The sequence below is a fragment of the Dermacentor andersoni genome, chromosome 3 (genome assembly GCF_023375885.2).
Source record: "Dermacentor andersoni chromosome 3, qqDerAnde1_hic_scaffold, whole genome shotgun sequence".
Taxonomy (NCBI): domain Eukaryota; kingdom Metazoa; phylum Arthropoda; class Arachnida; order Ixodida; family Ixodidae; genus Dermacentor; species Dermacentor andersoni.
This window is the reverse complement of record NC_092816.1, coordinates 26,255,539-26,283,304: the sequence shown is the minus strand read 5'-3', so window position 1 is coordinate 26,283,304 and position 27,766 is coordinate 26,255,539. Positions and strand designations below refer to the sequence as shown.

Sequence of the window (27,766 nt, the reverse complement as noted above, 5' to 3'; positions counted from 1 at the left end):
CACAGTTGGCGATATTGAAATATTTGAAAACTATTCCAAGAACATTTGTATTTATGAATAGCGATCATTTGATTCGAAGAGGGCAATGTTCGATCCATTATTTGTGAAAGTCTTGAATTTTCACGCACTGCTATTTATAACTTAAGAAAGGATGTCAAGGGAAGGGGAATGTAGTCAAGGGTGTCAGAAGGCGAGATGCATAGTTTGCTACAAAAATTGCTGGAGGGAAATCTGGCACTAGTGTAAATGCGAGCTGCTAGTATGGTGATTCAGCCAGCATGGAAATGATGGGTTATGCTTAAATTTGCCTGTACTTCATCCCTTTGACTTCAAACGGCCTTGTGACTTTGCAAATTGGACATCTTTAACAAAATGTTGCATTACAGGCAGAGCAATAGCAGGTGTCAAAAAACATGGCGGTCTTGACATGTTTCTGGCTCCTGCACTTGGTTCCAGTGATACACGGGACCTTTTGCTTTTCTTCCTCGTTTTTCAGCAACACACAGCAGGCTGAAATAGTGCTTGTGGCACCTTTCCTCTTCCTGCAGTCCCACGTGTCATGTCCTGGCCATTTACAATAGTCGCAGTAAGGCTTCTTTGAATTGACCTGACAGTCGGAAGGCGCGTGCCCACTTTTATTACAGAGGAAGCACTTGACTGGATTTCTTTCTATGTGCATTTCATTCTCTTTTATGGTGTGGCCTACCGTTTTCTCCTTAAATGTGGGCAAATGGACACTTTGCAAAAAAGTGAGTGCCCCCTGCCGTAGTCCTTAGGAAGCATTCGGGGAGCTGGGTGCGAGAGTATTCGTGCGGAAAACATTCCCCATCGTTGCCTTGTTGCTACCTGTGCCATCGAGTTTCATGTCGTGAAATTCAGCTTGTGTTGTTTGTTTAGTCGCCTTACGTCGTGTCAAAATGATGGAGGAAGACTGCATTCCGTTTTCTTTTTGGACACGGGATGGACTTGCAACTTTTCGCGATGCTCGGTCGCCATCGACCAGCTGTGAAGCTCCCTGCACTCAACAACCGCGACCGTGCGTCATGCCCATCGTGGTTGGGCATTTAAAAAAAGAGGGTTACATGAATAGCATTATGCTCAATCTGAGCGTCAGTGACCCACAAGTGCTTCTTGTTCAGGCAGCTTGCACCTACCCCATTGGATTTGATGTCTGTAGATTCACTCTTGGTTTTCTCTTCCTGCAGTGTTGTAGAAGCTGAACTATATGCATTACAATGCACATTTAATGCTGTGCAAACTTTACATGTATGTATTAAAACAAAGGTAAAATGAAGTTCCGGGATGAACTGGATCGAGTGGCTTGGGTAGACGCTAACACATACAACCTCTTGCATCGTCATCTGTCGAAGCTGGCTGCATTCCGTCGGCTAGCCTTTGCTTCATATCGCTCACTTATCTTGCACTTCGATTGGCAGCATAGAATGATCGCAGACTTTGCGCCCTATTTTCCAACAGATTGCATTTATGTCACATAAGTCGTCGCATCAAGCAGCCAATCTGTGTGCTATCGAATGTGTAGCGACGTGCGAGACAGTATGACATGATTTTCAATATAATCGTTAGCAAATACGGCCCTTAATTTTAATTTCCTCTCACAATAAAAATGCGTGCATTTGCTGGCCCACGCACATGCGCACAGTTTAAGCCAGCGATACGCCGGTGGAGCTAGCCCACGCACTGAGAGCTATGAGTGTATACCGAGCACGAAAGCGCCCTCTGAAACCGCTAGCTGATGCCGACGCACACATGCACTGCACTGAAATCCTAGTTTGCTGTTATTAACGTGCTTTATGCCTCTTTATCCATGCAACGACTGTGCCGCTGCACTGAAGCCTGACCGGAAGTTCGGGTGTATGTGAAAATAGTTGGCACTTAGTCAGGGCAGCTAGAAAAGTTTGAAGCTGGCCTAAAATTGAAGACGGGCAGATATTAATACAAAGTTATCAGTGGTTTCTGTGATTGACTCCACTGTTCTGCAATTTATTTCGCGCAAGAACAGCGTTAATTGGCTATGGCAGTTATTCTTGAACTGCTCTACAACAGCTAAGTCATGGACCGCACCAAAAATCTTTCCTTCCTTGGAGAGTTCGACCGACCAGTCCAACAAGCTAAGTAGTCTAGCAGCACACTGCTTACCAGTCTCTCCATCTTGAGGCTTGCTGTGGCAAAACTTTTTTGCTGTAACTATCCGCCGTAAACCTGAAACGTAGCAATGCTAGTTTGGTCTCGTCATAGTTGAGCGAGTCCTCTGGAGACAATTGACCAAACGTTTCACCATCGAGACATAGGCTGAGAGCTGTAGCCCATTTCTCTTTTGGCCAACCCTGTCCGGTGGCTACTCATTCAAACCGGTTCCATTGAACAGAGGGATCATGTTGTGTGGATTTACGGAAACCAAGGATTCTGCCTGGTTACTCGCAAGCGACTGAGTTTTATTTCTGTGGCTGTCTGCGCCACCCATCTCAGCTAGCCTTATGCGCAACTTCATAGTTTTTTCCTCGCACTCTAGATGATTGTAGGGAGCATTATGGTTAGGCTGTGTGATTAGATAGGAAACTTATAGGCACACGATCGAGTTAGATGATGCAAGATAGTGGTAACTGAGATTACTGGGAGGAGCTATTTTTGTGACCACATTTCTTGCTTGTTCCCTCACATTCCGATGACCTTAGGACTGGTTTACCACGTGCGCCAAGATGATTTCGTACGTGTGCTGTCAGCCTGTCTCGTGGGTGACTCCGTTGGGACTTCCCGTCATCCAGCCATACCACAAGCCCACTTCGGTGAAGAGCCCAGTCTCTTATGTGAGTGACTGCTTCTAGCACTCCCCTCTTTTGAGTGCGCCCACGTGACTTTCTGACTAAGTAAAGAATAGTCATTGCTCATGAGAACAAGCCATAGTAACTCAATGAGAGAAGTCTGTTACGTATATCCTAAGCCTGTTCTATCCAAAGTCAGGGCCACAATGTGTTGTGAAACAGCAGAACTTTGCATGTACGTGTATATACTGCTATCTAATCTAACCAATAGTATGTTACAGCCAGGTCTGTTATAAGCAGAATTTGTTGACGGAATCATGTTGGCTGACAAAACCATGTGAGAAGTATGTCTGTCATACCCAAAAGTATGTTGTGTGCAGATCCGTTGTTATGGGTGCGGACTTATCTTCAGACTATTGAGTTTCTCGTCTTAACCCTAATTACATTTACGTTCTTGTGCCATCTGCAGGCTCCCTTCCCAAATGAAGGGGGGGGGGTAACCTCAACATTGTACATTTGGGCCAGCGAAGTGCGAAAGCTAACATTTTTTGGTTTGTTTTTCTGTTTGCACTGCCTTCCATTTCTTTGAACAAGCCTGCTTTCATCAGTGATTCTAGCAGTTTTGTCTGCTGAGAGTACAGTTTTGAATTTCTCTGACTCTGGTATAAAGGAAAACCTGATCAGTTGCTTTAGATGTTTTTGGGTTTCTTCAGTGTACTGATATGCACAACACTTTGCACGACATTTCACTTAAGGCTGTGCATCACTTTTTACAAAGACAACCACCTTTATTATTGCAAAAAAGGAGAAAAGAAACACTCGTGGTCACTGTGCTGACTCTCCAATTTGGCAAACGATTGATAGTGTGGAGTAGTAATAAGATAGGGAACAGGACGACTTGGTGTTTATGCACAGTTGTGACTGGCACAAAGCACATGGGAAGGTCAAAAGTATTGGACACACTGGTGCACACGCTCCCAACTGAAAGTTTATTTAAGAAAACACAATCCGGTTCTCAAACTCAACCCACGAACAGGTGCTTAAGAACTGCGCTCTAAAATACAACCTCACATGTCAACTCACAGTTCAAACCACAGTGTTTCCGTGGCAGGCTCCTGGTACTGTTCGTCACGCTCATTCCACAGCTGCCTCTGTCCCCCTTAAACTTACAACGTACTCCCTTTTATATCTTATAAATATGCAGCGCCATCTGGCGATAAGTTAACAAACAGAATGATGTAAATGATGGTTGACGGTGCTGTAAAGCTCTGGGAATCCTGCAAGGTGTCATTTACAAATGCAGTTTAACTTATTCTTCTCTTTACAGCCCTTTAATTTATGTTCTTTTTTCTGGTGTAACAGTGTGGTAGTCGTCTTGTCTGCACACATTAGAATCATGCGACATAGTTCAGCGTATAAACAAAGAGGGTGTGTTCGCTTTAGTTAGAAGTGTTCGTATGTGTGTCCATTCCTTTTGTCCATCTCATGCCTGTTGTGCCGTTCACAAATATGATAGCCTTGAAACATGAAAGTGGCCATACAGCACTGCAGTGACTTCTTTCTGTGCGATGTTGTTTTCTGTGGAGCATTGCTTCATAGTCTTCTTTCCGTTCTGTTTCTTCCAGGGTGACAGGATAAGCCCCGAGTTTCGATCTATCTTCGAAATGCACCAGTAAGTTGCTCAAATACAGTGCAGCCTTTGTATTGTGAAAGTTGGTCTTGTGTACAGGCCAACTATAACGAAGTATTGCTTTGGCTAAATTGGTTATACAAGTCGAACCTCGATATAAAGAACACAGATATAGCGAATTTAGATACATATACAGGAATAAATATAAAATTTGGTTGGCCATGCTTTATTCTTGTGGAGCATTCTCTTGCCCTAGCATTTCTGACATATGGTGTGGACAGGATAACAAGAGTAATGGCAAAAACTTGTTCCTAAAGTTTAGCAGTAATTGTTTGGATGCTGGAAACATTTCCTCATGCATACTACTAACTTGCTACGGTGCTGCACTGATGTTACCCTGTTTGCTTGCTCTCAGGAGGCCTAATGTGATGAAGCAGAAGAATGGCTTCCCTCCTAATTTTATCCATTCGCTTGATTCAAGCCACATGATGCTGACAGCCATTTTCTGCCAAAAGTGAGTTCTCTTTGTTTCGCTGGTTTGTCAACTGTAGTCCTGTTCTCTCACTCTCTTTTTCTTTTTTTCATCTGTAAGCTTTCTCATCAGATTTTCTCATGACTGTCGGCTCCTTCTGCCTTTGTAATTATATTTGATTGTCCTCAAGGTTGGATGCAGTACTAATTATTTATATACGGAGTGACTGAAGTTGGTTGCACCATTAACAGTGGTGGATTTTGCTTTTACCTTTTATTTTTGGTAATTCATACTATTATTTCTTGCTGTGATTATCTTGCTTCTATGTTGACCTCATGTCTAGCTCGATGCCAAGTGGGAATTGTAACAGCTTGTGCCATGTTCCATGGTTGACTAGTCAATGTTGAATTACCATAAGTGGGCTGTGCTGTCATCTTGAATGGAGAAAAAAATGTGGGAAGCTGAAATTTTAATATCTGTGCCACACAAAGCTTCAGCAGTAATATATACGGCTGTAAACTTTTGACTAGAATGCCAGTGTATGAGTGAAAGGTGTTCTCATAATTGTCCAGTTTAGAGTTGCCAGGTCACAGTAGTTTAGTGAACTGTCTAGTGAAGTTTAGTTAATAGTTTAGTGAAAACATGCTTTGGTCAACACTGTGCCCAGCCTAGTGTGGTGGTGAGAAGATTAATTAAAAAGAAAAAAAAAGGCAAGAAAGGAATCTTACACTTTTTCAGGGCAGGAATTCAATTTGTGTCCGTCCATGACTGCTACTGGACTCATCCAAATACGGTGGACATCATGAACAAGGTATGTGTGAGAATTTTGTCTCTTGAACAATTATCATTATCATCATCACCATCATCATTGTTATTATTACTATATCTTCTTTTTTATTTTTTCATGCAGTAGAAAATTACAACTAGTTGCATGCTGAAAATGTGCCAGCACTGTTGAAGGCTCGTACAATTTGCTTCCAGTATTTTCACTAGGCTGCATAATCTGGATTCACAAGCGACCTTCACATTATACTTTTGACTGAGTAATAATAACAGCTGCAGTAATTGTTCAAGAACAAAGTCCAGTGAGTCCATGCTGGTATGATATAGTTGTTGCTCGGGATTTCATAATTAATGGAATGGGGGGTTTGGGAGGGGAGGAGTTCGCATTTACACATTCTATTTGACAAGACACTCTAAGCTGATTTGAAGATTGGCTGTGCTGCCATTAGAATAGCAGGATGCATTGTTGGGTAAGTTGGTTCATTGTATTTGCCATTAGAATGGTAAACACCTTTCCAGGAGAGCCAGTTTAACAATTTAGAGAAGGCTCAATAACAATGCTGCTGTTCTTTTAGTGTATAATGCTTTAACTTACACGATTATATATATAAAAAAATCTTGTGTTGCAGTTTGAATGCCTCCCCAAGCCTATATCACAATTCAGACTCAATTTACATCATACTGCATTGTATTGCATAGTATTTCTTAATTTTATCAGCTTTATTTCTTGCCCTACACTTCTGTGTCTGTTTTCTCTCCTTTTCTTTTGATGGCATCGTAAGGTGGTCCTGTAAATTATCAGTGAATGCTCTTGCATCCATTTTGTCTTCAGTTATGGCGCTGGTTAGTGCATCACTTGAAAGTAGTGCACTGTTACGATAATAATGATGATAGTAATAATACTACTCTAGTTAAGCAAAAAATGGCAGAGCCCTCTTCAGTGATTGCTATTGTATATATTAAAGTGGCACATGCGTTTCAAAATTCATTTCTTCGTGTTCTTATGTCATTCATTTTTGCCCTATTGGCTTTTTTTTTTAATCTCTTTGTTGGCCCGAATGTTTATGCAGAAGGCACTAAATGTGTGCATCTTTACGCTTGTGCAGATGTGCAGGGAGCAGTTTGTGGCCTTGCACAGTGAGCCCATCCTCGAGGATTTGTCAAAGCACTTTGTGCGCACATTCGGCTACAAAGAGAGGTGAGAGCTTGCAGGGCCATGCCGAGTTTCATTAGTGTTATGCTTCAAGTATACAGTCTCCATGAAATTATTGGAATGTATTGGCAACGTCTATTAGGGCACAAATTAAAGCCACTGAGGTCACGGATTCAATTCTGGTTTTGGCAGCTACATTTTGATGGGGGCAAATTCATAAACACTTGTTGCTTTGATTTAGGTGCACGTTAAAGAACATGGGTAGTCAAAATTAATCCGGAGTCCCCTGCTATGGCGTACTTTGTAATAAAATTGTGGTTTTGGCACATAAAGCACCAAAATTGGTGTTATTAGCATTCTTAGGATAGTTCATGCACTTTCTGTGGGTTATCTACTTATCTGTGTCTCTAACCGTTTCCCCGCCAACTTGGGTCACAGGGTAGCCCGTGGTCTAATGGGTAGTGCATCGAACTGCTGTGCTGAGGGAACCGGATTTGAAACTGATTGTTGTACCAGCATCAGCCGCTGGGTACCTGCCGCTCTTCAGTGAACCTCTTCAATGTCAAGACCAAATTTGCCCTTCTGACACTAGCATTATTTGAACAAGCACATTTCACCCTTCTTCCCGGAAAATTTCTGGTCGGTGAAAACATCAGCGAGCGATACATCTGTGTTGCGCGATGACGCATGACAGAAAAAAGCCCTCGTCACACCATTTGGTGAGAGATTGATGTTTGTCACCGAAAAAAAAAAAAAAAAGGAAAGAAAGCATTGCGAGAGATTACGAGAGAACGGAAGGAATAAGGGCGGAAACTGATCTCACTTGTAGACGTCCGGCTAGCCATTTTGCATATGGCGCAGGCGGGGCCAGTCATGTCATTTGCTGGTGTTTTCTGAACGTGTGCCATGCTTCGCATGAAGAGAAGTCTGCAAGACAAGCGCACTGTATAGTATATGGACAGTATGTGCATTAAAATAGCTGTGGATTAAGCGTGTGTATGTGTTTCCCTTGTTGGCAGAAGCCGAATCGGGCTTTCACTGTGAGTACATAGCATTTATTTTCTTTGTATTCTTGCATTGGAGAAAATGAGTGTGGTTATTCCAGCCCATTGCGAAATTCATTGGTCTGCAAAGAGAGAATGCAGTTTATTCTGCGCTGGGTATACGTTGGTATGGGGCAATGCAGTTGGTGAGCGCGAACATTGTCTTGCACTACGTGGAGTATAGTTGAAACCGGCAGTACAGTTGCGCATGCGCTGTAGCTGTGAGAACGATCAGCACAATGTTGTCGGCTTGCATACTATCATTAGCTGCAGTGCAAGTGTTTACAATGGTAATGTGGCATGGAGCCAAACAAGATGCGAGTACGATTTGTGATTTTTATAGGAGTTCGTTACTGTATTTGCTTACGTAATATAATGTCTGTGTTGTGTCTGCAGTGTACTTTTTTTCATTGACACATACGAAATAGTCTTGCTCTACAGCCATGAATTCAGAACAAACCTGTGAGAAGTAGAGCGCTGTACCGCAACATTTTTCATGCTGGTTTTCTTCCTGGCTCGGCAAAATTTCTAGTTCAGTGCCAGTGCAAAAAATTAGTGGTTCAAACCGGTTCGAGTTCATTTGCATAACCGAACAGTAATCAGGAAAACAGCACGTTTAAAAGTAAAGAAAAGAAATGGAAGGAAATCTCGATGCTGCTGCTAAGCTGCACAGAAAGATTATGAGTGTTCTTCTGGCTGCGTGTAGTTAGTAGTTATAAAAGAATTATGCAGATCCAACACCAATGCTCAAATCTATTTGAAGCAAAGCTTTATAGAGAGAGAGAGAGAGATGTGGTTTATTCAGAAAACACAGAGAGGTCCTCTAACCTGCTACTTTTCTGTGCAGAAGAACGGAAAAGAGGAGAGAAAAGAGGGATATGAGGAGTGATAATGAGGACAGGCTATAAGATGCGACTAGTACATACGTGGTCTTGTTCGAAGGGCCCACTCACAGCCTTGAATCTAGCTGACGTTGACTAAAGATCCAGAGAGAGCCTTGATGGCTTGTTTCGTTCATATTATCTCTAGCCAAGAGCCTAGTCACATTTTTTTTGCTCAGTTGCTTGTTTTTAATTGGCGCTAACAAAGGAATACGGGCCCTAGACTCATATTCACAAAAAGTATGCTAGACTTGTTCATAAGAGAATTTCAGCCAATCCTCATGCTGGACACGTGAGCAAATGCGACCAGCCAATGGCAAAGAGCACTTACGAATGAAACACTTTCTGAATGTGGCCCTGTATCCTATTCGGCAGGAACACGGAGGACCAGCAAAATCTTGCCTAAGGAGAGTAAGGATAAGCACTGCTTTGACACCTGTGAGGCTGGCACACTATTCCAAAGGACAGATTTCCTGTCATAGCAGACCAGACACATCTACAGATCGCTGTTTGAGGTGCAACAAAGGAAATCTAGTCAACATCTTCCGCCTTGTGTAGGTGTGCACAGCCACCGCTAACACTAGATAATAACCATTCTACCTGCAGCCCTCTTCCGTCCCTTAAGTTTTCAGCAATGGAAGAAGTCAAGAGGGGGGCTGCATCCAGGATGGAGATCCTCGAGTCTTGTAGAATCTTTCTGCGAGTTGTCATTCTCTGCACAATTTAAGTTGCCCTATAGTATCATAGTTCCCCTTCTCTCTACAATTTCTCCACAGAGTGTCGCTGCCAAATGGGCAGACCTGTTTATTGTAAATAAAACATTTGCAACTACCTGACCCATAGGTCAGGCGGTTGCCCGCGAGTGGGCAGGTGGTCAGGTGGTACCCGCGACTGTACGTCCTCATACAGTCGCGCTTATGCACTTTACCATGGATTCTAACCAACTAGCCCGCCAACGTGTTTTAACCACCAGAGATAATCTGCAAAAAAAGCTTCGATTTAAAAATCATGTTTTGGAAGTGTATGTTGGAATCAATGTGTCATTTCTGTTGCACCTACTTCAACTTTTGCAATTATAAGCCGCCATCCAGCTAGAGAGGTGCTTCTTTATTTGGACGATCATATGTAGGACTCCGACTTTTGGAAAGCTTTTTGACAGTCATCAATTTCAAACGCTTATGAGTGTATTGTTAGTCGGTCCCCCATCACAATACGTTGAAAGCTGTACTAATGGTGCAGCTACTTCTAAAAATCAGAGGAAGGTGGTGGGCATTTACAAATGAGGTAGCATACTTGAGCGAAAAGTGTAGGCAATGTGTGGATGAAAAGCCCCAGAAAAGGTGGCCAGCTTGAAATGAAAACTATTACTTTTTCTTTTCGGCTTCACTTCGGAGCGAAAAAAATCTTAATGTTCTGGTTCAGTTTCAGTTTGAGCAAAAATAATGTGTTTTTTTTCCAAGTTTTCGGTTCAGTTTCATTTTGATACCCTGGCAAGTTTCAGGCATCTCGTGAGAGTTGGCAGGTGGCAACGAGCATTTCACAGCTCCTTGTGTGATGGAGTTTCTCAGTGTGAACACGCCATTAGTGTCTTTCATGGGCTGTCGCACAAAGGTTTAGTGACATGCATTCGCCAGGGAGTGTGTTTGTCAAATTTGCTTTGCTACATAGAAGTGTGGCCTCTTTAGGAGTGCTTCTGAATGAATAAAACGGTATTCAATGTAGGGTCAGCCCTAATTCTGAAAACACATTTTTTTTTTTCTGGATTTCGAATGCGATACGCATTCCCATGCCATTTGCAATGGAAACTGCCAATGAAAACCGTTCACACTTAGTAACTCTCAGCACTTCACTTCCGAAAATGCTGCACATTTCTCAGTTGTTTGGTTTATGACGATTGATAATGTATTTTTGCACATATTGCCTTAAATACCAATTATATAATGGGCTGGCTGGTTTATTCATCGGTGCTGTCATCAATTCCATATGGCAATTTTCATCTTAAAACTTTTTGTGCGCAAACAAACAGGGACGAAGAATAGGGGCAACACAAGGACGAACGCTCTCCTCGTCCTTGTGTTGCCCCTATTCTTCGTCCCTGTTTGTTTGCGCACAAAAAGTTTTAAGATGAATCTGTTCCAACTAGGCCGACTCGCAGTTATGGCAATTTTCTTTCCTGTGTAGCAGCACGTTACCAAAAAGACATTCACAGTGGTGAAGTGCATTCACTGTAGATAAGTTTGGCTGTCTGAATGTTGTATTAGTTTTAGTGCTTGATGCACGATGATCATAATCTTTGTTTCTGGACCTTTTCTATTTCCTCATGCAGCGAGGTTGCCGGAGTCAGTAGACTGGCAGAATTGGCAGTGCAGAAGCTTAACAAGGTGATCACGCAGATTCCCGAGAAAGGCAAGTAGAGGCTTAATATGTACTCGCCTTCGTACGCACTAGCAGGCAACGCTGCGAAGGCTAGAGGGAGTCCTTTCACTGCTTGCACTCATGGCTTAGGTATGCATCATAAATTCAAACTCTTATGTTGCAAAATATGATGTGATTATTGCAAGAAAGGCATTGCAGATCTCGGCCCTTGTACTGTCGAATGGGCAGAGTGGCACATTTCTGCAACCACCACGGCCCCTGTACACTGCTTGCAGTTGTAATTAAAACACAATTATATTTAAACAGTAAAAAAAACATAGCAGTATTGAGACATAGTAAACGTAAAGCACAGAGGTGCACAAATAATATGTGGTTTGATGTAAAATTACATCCGTAAGTTGCAGTTGTAATACTATACAAGTTAGTTGTTTCTGACTAGGCATCAGATATAACTTGGCTGCAAAATGCCCAGAGTTAGGCTGCTGTGACTACATTATTTGCTTAGCTTTTGCATCAATAGCTGCCAAGTATGAAAGGGAGCATAGCTACAAATTACTAACTGTTCAGACACAAACATTTGCACAATGCCAAGGATTTTGTAACTGTCATGACTGCCTGAGTATGAAGCTATGAATGCTGTAAATTGGTGTAGATTCCCAAAGTGAATTAATGAGGCAATAATTTACAGTGATATGCCAATGATATGCCGACTACTACAATCTGTGCAGAAGGTGCCGTCAGCAAAAGACATACATGAGTGCAAGACATTCCTTGCCTTTTTATGCAGTTTGTTCTTCACTCATTCGTGTACCAACAACTTCAATTTTGACATCCTTTTGCTGTCATGCTGCCTTTAGTAGTAGAGTATTGCCAACGAGTGATGGAACAAAAAGTGATATGCACGACATTAAAAGACAAGAAGACAGTGGTGTTGATCACGTAGCAAATAAGTTTAGCCAGTATATTCTGGCTGAGACCAAGAAAAAAAAATTTTTTTGTTGAGCAGGCCATGTAAAGCATAGAGAAGATACTAACTGGGTTAAAATAAGAATGGGTGCCAAGAGAAGAAAAATGCAATCGAGGACGGCCGAGGTTTAAAAGGTGCAATGAAGTTGCAAAATTTGCAGTCATTGACTAGAGTCAGCCGAGACAAAATAGGGGCAGTTAACAGTCATTTGGGGAAGTCTCTGTCTTTCAGTTGACATAGCTAGGCTGATGTTGTTTATAATGATAGCATATATCCTATTGTGCATGCACATTACACTGTAGACCATAATTGTGCTTACTTGGAATACTTTTTTCGCTTTCCAGGTTCCTTCAAGTTGGAAAACGTGTTGGACTCTGTGTACTTCTTTAGTTAAGGCACAGTGCTGCATCTATGTTGGACGATATGGCAAAATGTACGGCAAATACATGCGCACAGCCTTGTTCTTATGTACATAATATATGTAAGTAGCCTGTAAATTAAGAAAAAATGTTATATTTGTTAAATAAATGTGCTTACATTGTTAATGAGCTCGTGGTTGCTGTTGTGAATATCCGGTCCTACCTACTTACCTTCCTACCTGTCCTTAAAACACATGCTTGATATTGGCACATAGCTTTTGTAAAATTTGACACTTCAAACAAGGACCTTATAAGCAAGACTTTGTTTGCATCTCGCCTCCGTCACACTTTGATGGAGGTGTGGTGTACGTCACATCTCGCAACAGAACTCAGCAGTGGCCGTTTTGGATGTCTGTCTGCAATGGCGGAAGAGAGAGAGAGAGAGAGAGAGAGAGAAAAGTTTTATTTGTCATGCGATTGGGCGACTTCCTCGCAGGGTGGAGCCCTTAGTTCAGGGCCCCATTGGCTCACGCCACTCCGCGTGCCCGCCGGATCAGTCGCCGCTGCTCTTGCGGGTCTGAGCTGGTCAGCGCAGTCTCCCAGGAGGAAGGTGAAGGAATAGGGGAGTAGCTCGGAGGGTGTGGGCACTCCCAGGTGCAATGATATACTGTGGGCTTTGCTCCACAATAGGGACAGTATGAGGGATATTGTGTGGGGTGGAAGAGGTGAAGATAAAAGAGGCAGGGAAATGAATTAGTTTGAAGCTGTCGCCACGCGACGGTATCTTCTCGAGTAAGGGAATTATGTGGTGGACGGAAGTGTCTCCTGGTATCTCTGTAATATTGTAGAGTTTCAGTGCAGTTCAGTGGTTCTGTCGGTGTGTCGTCTGGGTTGGACAGCTCTTCCAATGGCGCCCGGTTAGCGAGGAAGACACTGCACGCTTAAACCAAATTGTCATGAAATGAGCATTTTCGGTATCATTGTTAAATTATAATGCCAAGTCATCATGGATCACTAGTAATGCGTTCAGTCCAGTGTTCTTGTACTCTTATGCAGCATAGCATCATAGATGTCAAATGAAAACTCTTAAACAGTGATTTTGTTATGATAACCAAGAGATGCTAGGGTGTAGTGACTAGTGATCACGGATCACTTTGTTCTGTATGACAGTGGTAGCCTTCATTTGTGCACGTTGTCACTGATAATGACACGTGTGCTTATCTTTATCGGGCAACCACGTTTCGCCGCTTAACAACTGTAATCGGACAGCGAGGGACGCGCCTGCATGTATCCGACGTTTCTGGAAAGTTATCGACGCTTCTACCCGGCTGTCTGTTGTCGCCGAACCTTGTGTTATCTGATTTCATCGCGTGACTCGAATGTTGTAGAACTTTGTGGAAGGCATGCGGGTCCCAACGATTAGTCTGGAACATTCGACGACTGTTGTATAAAAGCCGACGCGCTTGACCCGCTGATCAGATTTTCGACGATCGCCGACTGTGTTCGCCGCTATCGTTGTGCTTTAAGTGTAGCCTGTTTTGTGGGCACAGGTTCGCCCAATAAAAGCTAGTTTTGTCTTTCACAGTACTGCTACTGTGTTCTTTAACGTCACTACCACGTGACAATATCTTTCGAAATGCAATGAATAGTTAATTTCATGAGAATTCGAATGGTGTCAATGATGATGTATTTGATTGAAGGCTACTGATAGTGGCAGCAGGAAAAGTGATTCGTATTTACTAGTGACCAAGGCCTACCCGCACCTAGTGATCACCATTGAGTCACTTATTGGTGTTTCAGTTGATACCCATAATTACATAATACCTGCATCACCAACTCTCTTAACCATCCAATGCTGACGTTTCCTCACTTGTATGCAAGGATTTCTGTCTTCAGAGTTGCTCTCAAAACACAAAATTTAAAAGCATCCAAAGGTTACATTAGTCACGTGGGAGGAAAGCTATTGGACCCTCACTTCGCTCTTTTATTTGGAATAAAACATGAATTCCCATCATTTTCACAAAATTTAAGTTGTTTTGAATTTCTAAGGTTTTTGAAGCATGTTATGCTTGGATTAAATTCACAGACATTTTGATTGATTCCACTGGTATTTGGATTAAATTGAGTGGTGGTTGGATTGATATGACTGGCAGTTGGATGAATTTAGGTGATGCTTGGATTAAATTGAGTGGTAAAAGCTGCAGTATAGTTTTTCTTTTTAGGTGCCTAAACAGCACCTAAGCAGATGATGGCGTGCACCTGGTGATGTCACCATGACATAATTCCTAGCGTGCCATGTCTGAGATTTTTCAGCACACCACAGGCACTCGGGCTGGCTGTGGTGTATTGTGTAGAGCATGCGGCATGTTCCTAGCACGTCGGCCGACAGAGGGCTTCGCACAGCATCCTACGGGAGCAGTGGTATCTACGCCGTGCATCAGCTTGGGGTGAATACCACAATACATACACGTGCGTGCACGCACGCACACACACACAGTTAAAGCTGCACATAACAAAGTTGGTAAAATTGGCAATTTGCTTTGTTGTATTGAAATTTGACCTCTTACACAAAGTACAGCTGCTGCTGGATTTTTTTTTACACGCAGACAAGAGGATGTACAGACAACACACTGTTGGACTGAGCATCACTTGTTTAATTGTGAATTTTTTAATCTAACGGCATGTTCTGCCTTGAGGATACTGAAAATGCTTCAAGACCTGAGACAAAAGAACAATGAAAAGACAGGGCAAGTGTTTTGTTCTCTGTCTCTCATTGCACTTTCAGCAACACACACTGTAGAACATAGCATCAATATTAGTTTATTCATAAATGCACATTACCTAACCTGGCACATACATGCCATATTTACAGTGTCATATTTTGAAGCGCATTTCACACATATTTTAAAAAAGAAAAAAAAATGGCTTGAGTCTTCTAGCTTGTTCAAAACCAAGAACTTCCCTTGGCATGCTTGTACTTCGCTTCTTGCAGCCGAAGAGCTGACGCTATCTGCTGGGCTGTCCTGTTTTGGCCATAGTAGTCGACAAATTCCCCGTCAGGGTCCACTAAGTACATGATAACTGTGTGGTCAACCTGAAAGGAGGTTTGAATAAAGATCGTCATGTTATGTAGCAAAAGCCTTAGAAATAATGGAGCAGCTGCTGCCTCCTTGGGCTCTTGCAAGCTGTACATGAAGGAGTTAACATATGGGCACATTCTGCCAATGGAACATTTGTAAGCTGCAACTTTAGAGTGTTTTTAATAAACAGTGATTGTGGACTTGTCGCATATCCGAACACATGAACCCAACGCAGTCAAACTTTGATGTAACGACTGTGAATATGACAAAGTAATAAAAAAAAAAAAAAAAAAATGTCAGTTTTCGGTTGTAGGTTTAGCATATGTTTTTAAGGGGTGTGGTGATTGTGACAGCTATCATATGTGAAGATGTGGACTAATTGAATGCTGTAGTTGCTGTAGTCTCACCTTGGTATATCAAACAGTGATTACAAATTATCAGATATAACAAGGTAAATCTAAAATTTGGTTGGCCATGCTTTACTTCAATGAGTATTCTACTGCTATAACAAAACTGAAAATGCAAGGCCCGAGACCAAAGTTATAGGGATGGGAGTTCTTGATTTTATACAGGTAAATGCCGAAAACTGCCTACCAATCCCAATTTCAGAAAGTTGGTTTAAGCTGAAAAGTGCTGAATTTAGAAATTCATCGTGGCGTGTCACCCTGGGTCCGCATGACCGGACCTTCGGTGCTCGTGCTTAAGCCCCCTCGAAATGCAACGACCTGAGCGGCTATGCCTCTCAGATGCAGCACTGAAACTGCTTTCCTTTCCTGTATCTAGCATCAACATGGAGTGCAGCTTTTTCCAAATGAGAATGATAAACAGAAAGGAGTGCTGCCAGCCTCTCTGATGACAACCTCTGCGTGTATACGTGCATGTACTATAACAAATTTCTAGTGTAATAAATCTGCCTCACTGCCTTTGTGACAAAAATTTTTCATGTTTTAGTTTCCTTCCCAATATAAATACATGTAAGCAGTGTTTCAAAGGGCTGAAAGTGCCGATACGGCTGTATTGTAAAAAAAAAAAGATAGGCATAGATAAGTGCCAGAAAATGAATCCCAATAAATGAGTGCATAACTTAAAAAAAAAAAAAAAAAAATAGAAGCTGCCAAAAACTCCAATCCATAGTTTTCATAAGCATTCACTTGCATTACCAGATTTACAGGTTGTAAAGGAATTTCAAGAATTACGGAATTTCCATGACTCCATCACTATGTCTGTAGTATGTTGGTAGTCGGATGTGACGGTATATGTGATTTGACCTTGAGCATACACTATATGCCGATTGATAGACAGGCCAACCCTATGAAGCACAAATATTCTACACCCAGTTACTGAAAAGCCGATAGTGACAAATTTGCAGGCACCTTGGAGAGCAGCAGGGCAGCGAATATCTGTTGGACAATGACTTACGATGTAGTCGTCGACTTCATCCCGAGGGCCAGCACTGAAGTATACTCTGAAAGCTCTCGATGCCTTTTCAACCTGTTCCTTGGATCCAGTAAGGCCCAAGAGTCTTGGATGAAATTCTATGGTAACGATGGAAATGGGCAGTTAAACAAACAAGCATGATGACTCCACTACATGGTTTTATTGAAACATGCCTGTGGAAACAGCCCTTGGCAACAAGAAGGAAAAGGAATGACAACTTGACTGCTGAAATTACATGTGCACATTTGATATTTAAAAAAAAGTGAAAGAAAAGTGAAAAAAGAGTCATAATGCATAAAATTAAGTGCGACTGTGTATATGAACACTTGGATAAGCAAACTTAACTAAAATGAGTGAGTGTACTTTACATCAGTGCCACTTGCAGGCTGTCAACAGAAAGGCTTAGTGACCATCACTATAGAATGCATTTGCCTACGAGTGTGATTATTGAACTAACTTTGCTGTGTTAAGTATGTAGCGTCGATGGCAGTACTTCAAATTTAAATATAATACTCTAACAGTAAAGTATTTAACCAGTATTTTTGTGATTTGAAATGTTCTAACGGTTACGAAATACTTGTGAAAACTGCTAATAAAAATGGCCATGCTTCTTCTGCGAATGAAATATGTGTTGTATTTTGGGCACCACAGCTTCGCAAATGTCAGGACTTCCAATGTGTAGCACATTGCGTTGGATGCAATGTTGCCTGGTCTTTGCTCATGACAACTGATCAAGTTAATGTTATTTTGCAAACATTGGCTAAAAGAACAAGCATAATGTGCTGGCTGATTTACCAACTAGCACTGCATCAACTGCAAATGACTTTCCTTTCTCAATTAAAGTGACACTTGTTGCTATGAACAGCTCTTGCTCGAAGTGTCGCTTATTAGGCCACGCAGTGCAGTCAACGCTACAGATTATGTCAGCCAATCTGGAACAAGAATGAGAAAGACTAGTTCTCCTGTGCACGAGAAGACGGTTCACAGGACGACGGAGATTTGAAGCGATGAACAGTGGTCGAACAATGCATGTTTTAGACTGGAAACAAAGTTTCAACAAGGGGGCTTATTTTCGTCACACATCCCAAGTAAGGACAAGCCACTTTGCTGAAATGTGGGCTCTAGCCTGAGGCATCCCTTGTTCAACCATTGTTCATCACTGACCACTGTTGATGTTGCACTGACGCATTCCATTCCCATGTTTTCCTTGCAAGAATGCGGGACTTTCTCTGAACAAAGCTATGTTGACTACAACATCAATGAGAATTGGTTTTACCTCCGACATAAGCCTTGACTGCCTTCACATCGTCCCTCTCGGGGTCTATTGATATGAACAATGGTTGCAATGGGAAGTCTGGCGCTTCTTTCTCTGAAAAAAATAGAAAAATAATAATAAGCACACTTAAGAACTAATCGGCAACACTGCTTCATAAAAAGTGCTCTTAATTTGCATGTGGTGAGTGTCGGAGTATAATATTTTTAGATCTTGAAGCTTCACAATTAAATAGATAAAACAATCAATTAAATTCAGCAAGCAAAAGCAGGATAAAGATATGTGTATGGTAAGCACGAGGTCTGCACTGAATGAAACACAGTAGTCGCAATGTGTGTGACTGAATAATACTGCGTGCCAAAAAAGAACGAAAAAAATTTTGGTGTTTTATGTGCTAAAACCACGATCTTATTAGAAGGCACGCCGTAGTGGGGAACTGTGGATTATTTTTGATCAGCTGGAGTTCTTTAATGTGCACCCAACATACATATGCGGGTGTTCTTGCACTTTGCCCCAATCAAAATGTGGCTGCTGTGGCCAGGATTACGTACCATGACCTCATGCTTGGCAGTGCAACGCCATAATCACTAAACCACCCCGGCAGGTTATCGCTCGTTACGGTGAAGTGTATATGTGGAGGCACATGGTATGTCCAAGGACCAACTCCTCTAATTCTAAGCTGAAAGGTTTTGTAGAACATGATGCAGAATGCGTTTACAGTAAACCTCGTGACATTTTTCACTCCTTGCTGACTCAATTCAGTTTAATCAATCAATCCTTTATTCAGCAGCGTTTCAAAGTGCTAGCAATGTGGTGGAAAAAGTCTGCAGAAGCGCTGACTTGTGAGGTACCATGCCCCCACTTACAATGGCGGCGACAAGGGCATCATTATAAGTACACAAAACAGATCTATTATATATATATATATATATAAAGTGTTTTCAGCATTCAGAATTATACAATGAATAGGTCATAACAAATTATCAGTGACTGCTGAAACTTCCATATTATATCAAACAAAAATGAAATAGAGAAGGACAGAGATAACTGCGTTTCAAATAGATACTTCACAGTGTGCTAGAAAACCACATGAAAATAATATATCAGTTGTAGCACTTAGTGGCCAGTACACCAGATGAATGTAGCACTGAAATCGCAGCTCAAATAAAAACGCTATATGCAAGGCAGTGAATTTTTCATGAACAAGGCGTGAGCAAATCAGCATAGATATTTAGGGAATGTAGATTATTTAACATATAAGGTAACTGATGCTTTAGTCTGCTGTTCGTAACTGGGTCTACTGACAGGAAGAAGTCACTGTTTACATCCATGGTTGGATGTATCGCAATGGTCTTGTTTTTCTATTTGGCATTAGTTTTGCAAAGTTTCCTAGCAATCTGCTAGGTACCTTTTTTTTGCCTGATGTAGTGATGTATACGGCTATATTCATACAAGCAATTTGTGTTTGTGCAATTTGTACAACTTTGTGCAATTTGTACAATGCAATTTGTACTAGATTTTGTGTTCATGAAATGAATTATGCATGGTACATCATAGGGCATATTGTGAATAATATGCATAGCTTTTTCTGTAACACTTTAATCTTATATAGGCTAGTCTGTGTTGTGGTGCCCTATACTAAGTTACTGTAGGTTAGGTGGCTAGAAAAGATTGAGTTGTAGATGAGATAATAATTTTGCAATAAAGTGTGTTCAAGTAAAGTTCATTATACCACATCCCTTGAATAGCTTAACTATTAATGAATGGGTGTGGGCGTTCCATGTCAGATGTTCGTTAGATATTGCTCCAAGTGATATTAGACCACTCACACAGGGTATGTTAGCGTTGCTGAGAGACAGGATTGGCAGAGATAGAAGTACATGAAGTGCCATGAGCCCATGATTTCAGGCGGTGGGCATCACCGCTAACATAGACACTCTACTCTCTCCACTTGCCTCGTCTAGCCTCTGCATGTGAAGTTCCTTCCCTGCATTCTCCCATACTGGAGCCTAAGAATCATGTGATGGATACATCACGGGCCCTGCCTACTTTTGTATTTTTTTCTCTCTCGTGTTTTTTCTGAGTGTCACACTTCCGATGATGGTCTCACGCGCGAGCTGTTGAGTTTGTTTCATTTCGCGCAGCAGAAGATTTTGCGTGCTCGGCACGACAACACCTGATTAGCGGTATAAGTCAGTGCCACAGTTGCGAGCATTCAGGCAGATGCGAGAGGATGAAGGAGCATGATTGGGGCACTGGGACATGGTAGAAAATGACAGTTGCGCGAGTGCATGATGTGGGAACAAGCAGACAAAACGGGAATACATTTTTCTCTTGCTGTGGTGCAAAGTAAAATGAAAACATGCAGAGATTCGGTTTGTATGTTTTATTATTTCTCTAAACTTTAATTTGTCTATTGATGCGACAGATTAAACAAATAACTGATGTTGCCTTGAATAATTCTCTAGATCACATGTTCCTGTGAGTGTTGTCACAGCAAGTAGGTATTAAATCTAATGCCACACTGTGGAAACAGTAAAATTCAAGTTTATTAAGTAGTATAGTATGGTAAAGCTTGTCAAGTGCTTTGGAGAAATTGACAAATATTCTGTGTTACTCGGAATAGTCTGCGTAGATTGCCAAAGTCAATAATCTGTTTTGTTACAGCAAGGACAACTGTTGAGAAATCCATAAAATTGGGAAAGACTTGCAATACAAGAAATACACCATCGTCCTGCAAAAGAACTTGTGTGTCTATGTATTACATATTTGTATAGTATTTGTCAACGGTATGGCGTATCACAAGTAATTATCACTGTTAAACCAAAGACCCCCCTCAAAAGTTATATTTGAGCTCTGGGGTCACAACTATACATATTCATGTATGTATCTACCATTAACTTTTTGCGTGTATCAATGAACTCTTTCTAAGAGCCGCAAAAGAAAGGCTATTGGGCAAAATGTCTTCAAGCGTTTTCACACATTTCTGTTCATATTTCAGCAAGCTTAAGGAAACACATGAGCCATGAGCGTCTTCTTACTGGCGCGAACAACATAAAACATTATAAAAGCTCTGCTCATCAGCTGTGCATTTCAGCAAAAGAGCATTATTTACATCCATATAGAAAAGGTTAAGCGAAAGTCATTTTCCCAGATGATGCATCATGCCTGAAGAAAGAAAAGTTCACCCACCCATGATATTTATGACTTTGGACAACTTTTCAAGCTCGTCGGGACAGATGTCTGGACAGTGTGTAAACCCAAAGTAAATGAGCAGCCATTTGCCCAGAAAGTCCTTGCTTGACTTGGGCTCATTGTTGTGGTCAACCAGCTCAAAACTGCCACCGATGGCTGCCTTTCCCAATGCCTTCTTGCGTTCCTTGTCCAAAGCTGCATGAAGATATAATTAAACTGTGAATAATTGTAGATCTCGTATGCTCTATCCGAGCATCACAATGAGATGGTAAATCACATCAACTGGGTTTCAGCACCTGTAATCGCCACAGAAAAAAAAAAAAGCTTTTTGACATATCTGCTCTTACAATTACTACACATACAAACCACATCACACACAATAAATCAGGCACTAGGTAATCTGCCTGACATTTGCACACACTCACTGTGCCATCTACTCCGTACATAAGCCACTGCCGTAGTTTTCATTAGCACTCTGTGAACAAAGGACCCATATGGACCACAAAACGTCACCAATATTATATTTTATTTATTTTAATTCGTTAAGTGTATGTTTTATTTCAATTATCTACCTTCCTCACCAGATTGGCTTCTGTCAAACACTGGACTAAGAATGCATCACTTACACCAACTTTCTTTCATATCATTGCAATATGCTTACATGTAATCGCCATATGGTAAGTCAAAATCCAGACAAGACAAAGGATTTACAGGAAGATGGATACTTTAAGAACTCAACACTGGTCAAACAAGAAATGTCTTAGGCTGAAATCAATGTTTAGACAAGGGGACTCATTTTTGTCAGTGCTCTGACGAAGACGAGCCCGTTTGCCAAAATGTTGGCTCCATGCTGAGGTTTCTCTTGTTTGGCCACTGTAGATCACATTATGTCAATGTACTGTGTTTATGTTCAGCATTATGTTCTTTTTCTTAGGTGGAATGGCACGACTCGGTGGCGAAAAGTTGGCATGCAATGACAAATCAATAAAAACCTGCTACTCGCACCATCATTGGTGGAAAGCAGTCTACTGTTTTGTGTGATGCAAGTGTGACAATCATGTTTATTCACATAACGTGATTGTTCATATTCATTCGGCAACGAAGCAACTCTTTCAATGACCTCCGAACTAGAGAGAGAGAGAGAGCGAGACGGCCTGTAGAAAAAATAAAAGTGCCTTGTCTTGTCTCCAAATATTGGTGCATACCCACTACAGGGGAATGGCCAAGAAGCAGGTGGTTTTAAGTATGTGTATTAGAATTAAAACAAAAACTAACGTTGCATAGCAGAGCATGGGTTAAAGAAATATTATTTAGAAGTTAGAAAAAATCCTGTTAAGGCTTTTGGGATAAAATCATTTAATATAAAGAAGTGAAATGATAGGAATAATTGATAATTTTAGAACTTCAGCAAGGTACTTTTTTTGTCTAACAAAACTGTAAACTGCAAGAAAAGCATCCCTGTAGCTGGATCCCAGTGAAGTAGCCCCAAAAGAAAGAACGATTTGCGAGGTTAGGATTGCGTGAGTTACGAAATGAAATTTCTAAGAATTTTCTTTGTCTTAAAAAGTGGTGGTACAAGACAAAAAAATTCTAATAGATTCAGGTGCATTGCAAAAAGAACATAGAGGGGCCACAGCGGGACCAGACCTGTGTAAGCAATATTTAGAGGCACTATGCGGCATCTCAATTTTGTAGAGGAAACTTCAAATTGCCTCGAAGGACACAAATTGTTATTCCACAGGAAACAAAGATGGTGGAATTTAGAAGACGATGTTAGAATCGATTTTGTGTACTTCTGCGATATAGAGAAATTTGTGTACCTAGCTGCGGTTACATGACAGGGCCATTGAGGGATGCTCGTGCGAGTGAATCAGCCATTTCATTCGAGTGCAACCCACGATATCCCAGTGCCCAAAGCAAGTATACTTGCCGCAAGTACGGAGGAACCGTTGAAAAAAATGTTTGGAGAATTCTTGAATGCAATAAGTGCTGTGCATACAGACAGCGAGTCTGTCACAATAACAGCTAATGAGTCATTTGGGAAAGCTTTCATATAGCTAATACAATGACTAATAATTCTGCCTGATATATGTGTGTGAAGTAGGAAAGGTGAAGAGAGTAAGGCCATTGCAGAGATTCAGAAAAAATCCCGCTCCTGCCTTCTCATTGCACATAGAAGTGCCAGTAGCTAGCTGGCTTAGGTGGCCTTGTAATATATTGATTAAATGCCTGCTAGGCAATAGTTAAGCATGATATGGAAATACGTCCCCGAACTCAATTTTGAGGCGGCATCATTCAAATGGAAAACTTGACGTATAGACACATTCAATTGTTTTAACTGTGCTTGCATCTTTGCAGATACAAAGAAAACTAAACACCCGCCTCGGGAAAGGCAATCCAATCAAAAATGTAAGAAATTTTTAAAATTAGAAGCCTGACCGGCAGCAAGTCAAGTTTCCTGTAAAATAATAATACCTGGAGAATATTTAGAAGCAAGATATACTAAGTATGCTGCATCTGAAAGTATGGAACGACGGTTTCACTGAATTACTGTTAAAATTCCTATCGTGAAGATATCTGAGCAGCAGAGACCGCTTGGTCTAAAACGCTCTCTTTCAAGAAGTCCTTCTTAGCAGGAGTCTCTCACGAGTACTTTTTAGCCTTGGAGTTTGTGAGAGAGCTAGACTTGTTGTCTATCGATGACCTTGTGTGTTTAACAGATGGGGGGTCCACTTGTTTCTCATGTTGTTGTTATAGATGTAGAGCCTGGATGTTAGTGGCACGTACTTGTTTCTATCTATGTAGATGTAGATCCTTGAGATCTACTGGCACATACCCACTCTGGGTGATTGGCCAAGAATCGGGTAGGCTATAGTAAAGTGCAAGATAAATCAAAATATTATAATAGGTAAGCTATAATCAAAAGATAGAGAGTGTAGAGCCTGCATGATTTTAGGAAACTGACAATTCTACCCTGACCATAAAGTAAAAACATTTCAAGTTCAATTTTGGTGAAAGGAGGCTAAAAAATTTTGTATTCAGAGTTCAAATTTCATTGATACTAAATGAAAATTTTGAATGGAAGCGCTAATCCTTCCGTTGCTATGCCCAAGTGTAGAGGCACCCAAAGAAAGCACATATTGAACAGTTAAATATGATCCAAGAAGGTGGAGTGGTGTTTCTAAGGTTCATTTTCTTAAGCTAATAAATCGTCGACAAGAAATTAAAAAGAAAAGTGCTATGGTTTCATCTTCCCCACACATGACAAATCGGTGAGGGGGCCAGACCAGCCCTGTATAAATATGTAAAGAAGCTATTCGACCGCGAAGCCTACCAATAGTTACTTCAAATTTTTTTTTTTATAAGCAAAGCGTACTTTTCCAGGTGTACAATAAGTGTTTAAAAGCCGAGGAATTTGTTATAGATGGCACAGAGAATTCTTGCATCATCATTTGCCCTAGAAGTTTTGCAGCTGTGATCAAGGCTGATGTAGCCACGCTTTCGCCAATGAATCAGCCGTTTCATTTAGAACTAGGCCGGTATGCCCAGGTACCCAGACTAAACGGATATTAGTTAAGTGTTGAGGTACTAAGGATTTAAACACTCCCAGAACCAGAGATTCATTAGGTGCTGCGAGTGACGTACTGTTTCCTTCGTCTTTCTCGTCTGCGTTTCTTCAATGCTGTATTTTCTAGCTGCACGATATTATGACTATTTGAAAGCAGTTCTCGAATATATTTTGACAGCTTCGCAGGCTGGCGATCCTTTCGAAAGCAAAAATACCGGAATGCAGCGAACGCGCAAAACGACAAGAGGGCGTACCTCACCTTGCTGCTTTTTCTTTTTCGTGTACAGCATCCAGCCCAACAGGCAGCCGCCGACGGCGAAAGTGAAGCCCAGGCTTTTCCACGTGATCGGCTACGCAAAATAACCCGGCAACGTAATGTGCTTCATACGTGCGCCAAGTTGAGAACATAAGTAGCACATACCACTTTCTTGTCTTTCGGATTTCGTCTGTCAGTAGCGAAGTCCCTGCAACTTGGTGCGAAACGAACTTCGTAACATTGGAGCTGAAACGAAATTTCAAGCGAGTTAACGCCCTGTCTGTAGGTGCCGTGTCGGCGCAGTGTTTTAAAACCACCTTTGGAGGCGATCGAAAGGACAGGTTCAGTGTCCTCGACAGTACAAGACGCTGACATCGGCCCAACGTTAGTAACATGACTTTGAAACGTCCCAATGACGAAAGTGAAAGTTGAAGAACTCCCCGAAAAACCAGTCAGCACGCGTTTGTTAACAGTCTGCAACAAACCGTAATAGCGCCATTGTCATGGTTGCCGGAGCACGCTCAATTTGTTCGTCAAATATGGCGGGAAGGTGGTATTAATGATGCTATAATGAAGCTTACAGTTCTCTTACTGCACTTTAGGAAGATTACGAAAGTGGGACTGCAAGGGTATGTTTAAAACAACAAACAACAAAATAAAAACAAAAGTATTTATTTGAAAAGTGATGGTAGAAAAGACCTAAGCATGAAGCCGAGCAGACGCACCGATGTAGTTTAGCGTTCTAACTGCGTAGCGTGTTGTGACGCGGTATCTTTCAACTTTTGAAGATTGTTATCGCTCTCAATGACCGTACGTATAGTTTTCTGAAAGCGTTGCGTATTATAACGCTTCTAGTGCATAAGCCTTCGTAATCGATGGTTCACGACTACTTCCTGGGCTCTATGGCAAAGGAAAGTTCCGATTCGGACCACGATGACGACGTTTACTTCTCAAGGCAGCTGCCCGTAATAGATCCCGATATGCTCCAAGATGTGCTCTGCATCCTTGCCAAGCAAAACGACGAAGCCGTTCGTGAACCGGAAGAGTATTTGGTGAGTCCTTCAATGTGTAATTGCGTTTCTATGGTGCTTCCGTACCATTGTGCCATTCGTGTTGCAAAGGCTGAAACATGCAGTTCCGTCGTTCGTTTTTCTTCTTTTTCTTGTCAACTCCTATCTTTAGTTCCCTGGCAATGTCTCTCATGCTGAGCTTCGTTGTCGGTGTCAGCCACTTCACCACGTGCCCTGAATGTGGGCGCGAGACGTATACATGTTGCGTGCTTTTCAGCAGTAGCGGTAGACGCTTCGTCTTGCAGTCTCTGTAGCTTAAGTACCTTAAGGCTGATCTCAGAGGCCGAATGAACGGATGGAATCGATTCGCATATAATGAACATTTCTGAACTCGCAACGCGCATTCGACACTCGAATTTCAGTCGGAAGACACGTGCAGAGACTGCAGATGTCGATTGAGTTAATTCTGGTGAATAGAAAGTATCGGACATTTTGAAGCTCAGCGATCGAGTTTTATACTGAATGCAACAACACCCGGCTGTGGTAACTCAGTGCATATGGCGTTTTGCAGCTTAGCGCATGGTCGCGTGTTCGTTTTCCAGCTCCTTTCCGAAAGGGGTTGTATGCAAACAGTGCTAGTGCAACGAGCTGTAGGTACGAGTTAACAAACACCAGTTCAGCCGGAGCCAAGCCGGAGCCCACCACCACCACTACTGCATCTCCCGTAGCCCTTGTGAAAAGAAAGTTCTGCTGAAAGGTAAACACTGTCAGTCGTGGTAAGGGCTCTAAGAAATGAATCAATTCACTCGCAGTCGCAAAAGAGAAAGAATGACACCGCTGCCATTCTATTTAAGAATATCCGCGGAGAACCGTAAGGATAGATGATTGTATCAGATAAGTTTAGATCAAATTAAGGTTCAACTTTCTTTTTATTTCGGGGCACTTACGTATACGCCGCAACAATGACGCGTGCATTCCTTCAGTTCGCTGTCTTTCTTCCGTGACTACTAATCGCCGATGGTTGCGCGCAGCAAATAAGATATGAAGAAAACTGCAGAAAGACAGAGTTCAGTGCATTTTAGAACCGAGGGCCGCGTTGGGAGGCGGCCCTGCTCAGCCACGACCTCGCTCATCAACTGTGGGCCGTCCGGCACGCCGAGGAAGCCGCCCGAGTCCAAGGACTCGAGGCCGTCACCTAGGCTGGGGTGCTTATGGCCCCACCCCGCCCAAATCACCGGACATTTACAACAAAATTTTCACTCACTAGGCATCTTGCAGTCTGGTGGTACGTTTCGGCGAGGCGACCCATGCAGTTTAAGTACAAACGACAATTTCAGCTGCCTTCCGGCGTCTACTTTGTGAGCGTACGCTGATTGACTTGCTATAGTCGAAAATTCCGCGACCTACATATATAGCTGACCGCTGTATTCATTTTCGGCCTGCGTATTTCTTGCAGTGCAGTCGGCTGGTTTTACTCGCGTTCCAACAGTACATTTATATGCT

At 41.9% G+C, this 27,766-nt stretch overlaps 3 protein-coding genes across 5 annotated transcripts in view; 2 read left to right on the top strand and 1 right to left on the bottom strand.

Moving 5' to 3' along the window:
- PolrMT (mitochondrial RNA polymerase) overlaps positions 1 to 12,633 on the top strand; it is a 69,020-nt gene extending 56,387 nt beyond the window's left edge. Inside the window, exons 27-33 of the mRNA XM_050168443.3 lie at positions 2,694 to 2,825; positions 4,406 to 4,452; positions 4,826 to 4,924; positions 5,621 to 5,693; positions 6,772 to 6,863; positions 11,069 to 11,148; positions 12,430 to 12,633. Of these exons, the coding sequence (XP_050024400.2) occupies positions 2,694 to 2,825; positions 4,406 to 4,452; positions 4,826 to 4,924; positions 5,621 to 5,693; positions 6,772 to 6,863; positions 11,069 to 11,148; positions 12,430 to 12,479 (573 nt within the window). The 3' untranslated portion in view covers positions 12,480 to 12,633. The remainder of the gene's footprint in view (positions 1 to 2,693; positions 2,826 to 4,405; positions 4,453 to 4,825; positions 4,925 to 5,620; positions 5,694 to 6,771; positions 6,864 to 11,068; positions 11,149 to 12,429) is intronic.
- A 2,615-nt stretch (positions 12,634 to 15,248) lies between these two features.
- Positions 15,249 to 27,587, bottom strand: Scox (Synthesis of cytochrome c oxidase). Of its 2 annotated transcripts, none has more exons than XM_055065330.2 (7): positions 27,528 to 27,587; positions 25,419 to 25,499; positions 25,257 to 25,347; positions 21,427 to 21,624; positions 18,238 to 18,330; positions 16,944 to 17,059; positions 15,249 to 15,538 (listed from the first exon to the last, which is right to left on the bottom strand). In XM_055065330.2, the coding sequence occupies exons 1-7, from the start codon at positions 27,570 to 27,572 to the stop codon at positions 15,389 to 15,391; spliced, it is 774 nt and encodes a 257-aa protein (XP_054921305.1). In that variant the 5' UTR covers positions 27,573 to 27,587; the 3' UTR covers positions 15,249 to 15,388. The 2 variants fall into 2 exon arrangements, with proteins under 2 accessions (XP_054921305.1, XP_050024428.1); XM_050168471.3 differs by lacking the exon at positions 27,528 to 27,587 and adding an exon at positions 25,571 to 25,739.
- Positions 25,834 to 27,766, top strand: part of LOC126518727 (cyclin N-terminal domain-containing protein 1-like) — a 231,454-nt gene continuing 229,521 nt past the window's right edge. Inside the window, exon 1 of one of the 2 annotated variants that reach the window (XM_055065329.2) lies at positions 25,834 to 26,305. In XM_055065329.2, the coding sequence (XP_054921304.2) occupies positions 26,129 to 26,305 (177 nt within the window). In that variant the 5' untranslated portion in view covers positions 25,834 to 26,128. The remainder of the gene's footprint in view (positions 26,306 to 27,766) is intronic. The other variant, XM_050168499.3, reaches the window with a different exon arrangement.

What these genes read in the sequence shown, in the direction of transcription:
- Scox (XM_050168471.3), bottom strand. Translation starts at nt 25,648, where the DNA reads ATGTTACTAACGTTGGGCCGATGTCAGCGTCTTGTACTGTCGAGGACA. An exon ending in GAAAAAGAAAAAGCAGCAAG is followed by an intron (nt 21,625 to 25,256) that starts GTGAGGTACGCC and finishes ATCTTCATGCAG; the next exon opens with CTTTGGACAAGGAACGCAAG. An exon ending in ATGAAGTCGACGACTACATC is followed by an intron (nt 15,539 to 16,943) that starts GTAAGTCATTGT and finishes ACCTCCTTTCAG; the next exon opens with GTTGACCACACAGTTATCAT.